This window comes from Cyprinodon variegatus, unplaced genomic scaffold (genome assembly GCF_000732505.1).
Source record: "Cyprinodon variegatus isolate N-32 unplaced genomic scaffold, C_variegatus-1.0 Scaffold394, whole genome shotgun sequence".
Taxonomy (NCBI): domain Eukaryota; kingdom Metazoa; phylum Chordata; class Actinopteri; order Cyprinodontiformes; family Cyprinodontidae; genus Cyprinodon; species Cyprinodon variegatus.
In genome coordinates, this window is record NW_015150847.1 from 361,443 (window position 1) to 364,699 (window position 3,257).

Consider the following 3,257-nt stretch of genomic DNA (forward strand, 5'->3'; position numbering starts at 1 on the left):
CGTAATATTATGACTCTATTCTGGTAATATTACTTAATTCCCGTAATATTATGACTTTATTCTTGTAATATTACGACTTTATTTTTCTAATGTTTTGACTTTTTTCTCATTATATTGACTGTATTCTCGTAATATTACTTTATTCTCGAAATAAAACGACTTTATTCTCGTAATATTACAACTTTATCCTTGCAATGTAATGACTTTATTCTCAAAATAAAAAGAATCTCTAGCCTAGCCCTAATACTCCGTTGTAAAATATACTTTAAAATCAATACTATCATGACTGACTCTATGTATGCAGGCTATGTGTCTGCTGATTAATGCAGTTTAGAGATAATCCCCTTTGACTTCCCATACCTGTCTTGCCATCGTTCTTGATGGTGGTGCCTTCAGGCGTCGGGGTCTCCCACCCATAAAATCGAAGTTTCTGGTACTGAAGCTTAACTGGAGCCAGGTTCTCGTTGATGTTGATGGGAGACTGCTTAGCGCTGCTGCATAACGGGAACTTCTTGGCCCAGTTTTTCTGATTAAGGGTTCCTGGGGGGCATACAGAGAAAAATCTGTAGTGATGCTGCTATAAGCTTAGGCTGCAGGAGGACATGGGGACCAGTTTTCTCTCCTATTCAGTCCACTTCTAATCTCCGATTCAGCAGTTTGTAAATTCAAATTCAACTTCCTTACGTTTTCTCAGCTTTTTTTGTTTCTTATAATAGCTTCATCTTTTCTGTTTCTGTTTTACTAATACTAACAAATTAATTTATGGAAATGTAATTGATTAAAAATTTGTTAAAGATCCCACAGATCATGACCAACTCCCATTACTGACTTAGTGAGCCTGAAGGATGATAAAACACAGAAACTACAATGTGAGATGGGCACTCCAACCATCAGGTAAGGTCTGCTCTGCTTAGAAAAATAGCTTTCTAAATAGGAGTAAAACCATTTATATCAAGAGCGAAGCATCACGCTTTATCCCAGCTGAGGTGGTGAAGGGTGCTGGTTACGGGTGAGAGGCGGGGTCCACCCTGGACAGGTCGCCAGTCCATCGCAGGGCAACAAATGGACAAAGAAGGCAAACAACCATTCACACAACCTCACACCTAAGGACAATTTAGAGAAGCCAATGAACCTAACAGTCATGTTTTTGGACTGTGGGAGGAAGCCGCAGTACCCGGAGAGAACCCACAGGGAGAACATGCTAACTCCATGCAGAAAAACCCCGGGCCGGGAATCGAACCCAGAACCTTCTGGCTGCAAGGCAGTACTATGTAGCCCGTCAAGTGAACCGATCCTTTAAGGTGTAGTGGAGGATTTTGCCAAATTTTTAAAAAGACTCTGCTTTTTAAAAAAATGCACATGCACAACCCTGTACCTGCTCCAGAGAGGCAACGCCTATTAAACACGTGCGAGAACGTGGACAAGCCCATTTCTCCTTGTGCATGCTTTGTTTAAATGTTGCTGTTTGCATTGCTTACAAAAGCTGTGGAAGCATACTTTTTCCTTGGCCTTTTGTGAGATTTGTTAGCGTGCCTTTCCTCGGCCTAAATACGGTTGATTGTTCAGAAGTGTTGTACCAGTCAAGATTGGGGATGACAGAAAGCAGTTTCCTCCCAACTCTAGAAAAGGCTGAAGGGAGGGTCATGAGAGATAAGAATGAGTTCACACAGTGTTTATCTGGCTAAAATGTATGTCCTTAAGGAATTGAAGTGTTTTTTTTTCTTGGGAATAACCAAATGCTTGTGTGTGAGAAAGTTCTTTGTGTAGGGTTGGGATAGTTCCAAGGGACAGTTTGTGTGTTGGGAGTTGCTGTATAAATGTATGTAATGAGTTTGCCCCAGTCAGAGCCCTATCTCTCCGGCTGAGGGCGTTAAATACATTTGAACATTCTCTTGCAAGTCTCAGCTTCCTCCTAAACTCCACAAAGCTTACCTTCCAAACAAAGATTTGCATTTTTTTTCACTATGTCAGGTTCATGACCGGTAAGTGAAAATGGGGACGAGCACGAAGGACAGCCTTACGGAAACATATCACCATGATTGACAGTTAGGAGGACCGCTGATGATCCACCTGGAAATAAAACATCCTCCACTATACCTTTCATATAAGAAAGGCAGTAAAATTATTCCTTTCCAAATTTAGAAAAAAGTAGACCTGCCAAAACAAAGTCAGAGAAGTCTGCAGACTAATGTTCTAATGTTTTAAAAGTCTTTTAAGTTTTCCTGCCATGGCCATAAAGATCAGTCAAATTTCAAACACAATACTACTTCAGGAAGTCACAATAAATCAAAGGACCCTTTAAAGTGACCCTCCATCGATAGCGATGCTCCACCTGTAAAAGAATCAGCACAACTTAAAAACCCTGAAACATGATGAGCGAACAACAAAGACATCTGAGATGGTTTTTTCAAAGCCTGACAATAGCGGGTGTTGGAGCAACAGTGATAGGAGGATGGAGCATGAAAGAAGCTTTTATAGAATCAGCTATTCTGAAAACGTTCTTTGTATTTAGTCCAAAAGTCTTTTTGTTCCATTTTCTAGTTCACTTTCAGCTGGAATGGAAAGAATAAGGATCTATCTCATGTGAGACGGATGGACCATTAATGGTGATCTAGGAGGCGTCTAACCATTAGCTGCACAAACAGCTGGTTTCTCCTGTGTCCAATGGTCTTCTTGTCTTACCTAGTTGCTCAAGTTAGGTACAAAAGGATGTTAAGGCTTTAAAAGCTGCAGGTTTTTGACACATTGATCTTTGTTTGCAAGAAAGAAAGTAAAGGTGTCTGAAATAAAGAACTATTATAAAGGAGATGCCTTTTCTAACCTACAGTGGAGCAGAAACTTCCAGGCTAATTAAATCTCTAATATTAGCTCAGTAAATTCCCAGTAGGCCTCTGAGGAGAAAAACATAATTATCTTTGAATGAAGAGGATTTTAATTCTTTATTTTTTTATATCTTTGAATAATAATACACTGATGTAATAGGTAAAAGCAGCAGGAAGTATGGCTGCATTTTAGTAATTAGTAATTAATCTAAAAGAATTGACAAGTTTATAGATTTAGCCAGGGGGATTTACCATTAGGCAATACTATGCAGTTGCCTAGGGCCCCAAGTTCTTGGGGGCCCCATAAAACTCTGTTTCCATGTATGGTTAATACAACTATTCCTTATTTATGCACATTAGTTATGTTTTTGATTAAAATCCTTTGGCTAAAATGCCATCAGAACGCTGATAATATTAAGTGTGCCTCAGCCCCCC

General features: G+C 39.6%; 1 protein-coding gene across 1 annotated transcript in view; it reads right to left on the bottom strand.

Annotated features, from left to right (window-relative positions):
* ptprz1 (protein tyrosine phosphatase, receptor type Z1) overlaps positions 1-3,257 on the bottom strand; it is a 125,047-nt gene that overhangs the window by 71,081 nt on the left and 50,709 nt on the right. The window contains exon 3 of the mRNA XM_015387431.1: positions 361-540. Coding sequence (XP_015242917.1) covers positions 361-540 — 180 coding nt within the window. The remainder of the gene's footprint in view (positions 1-360; positions 541-3,257) is intronic.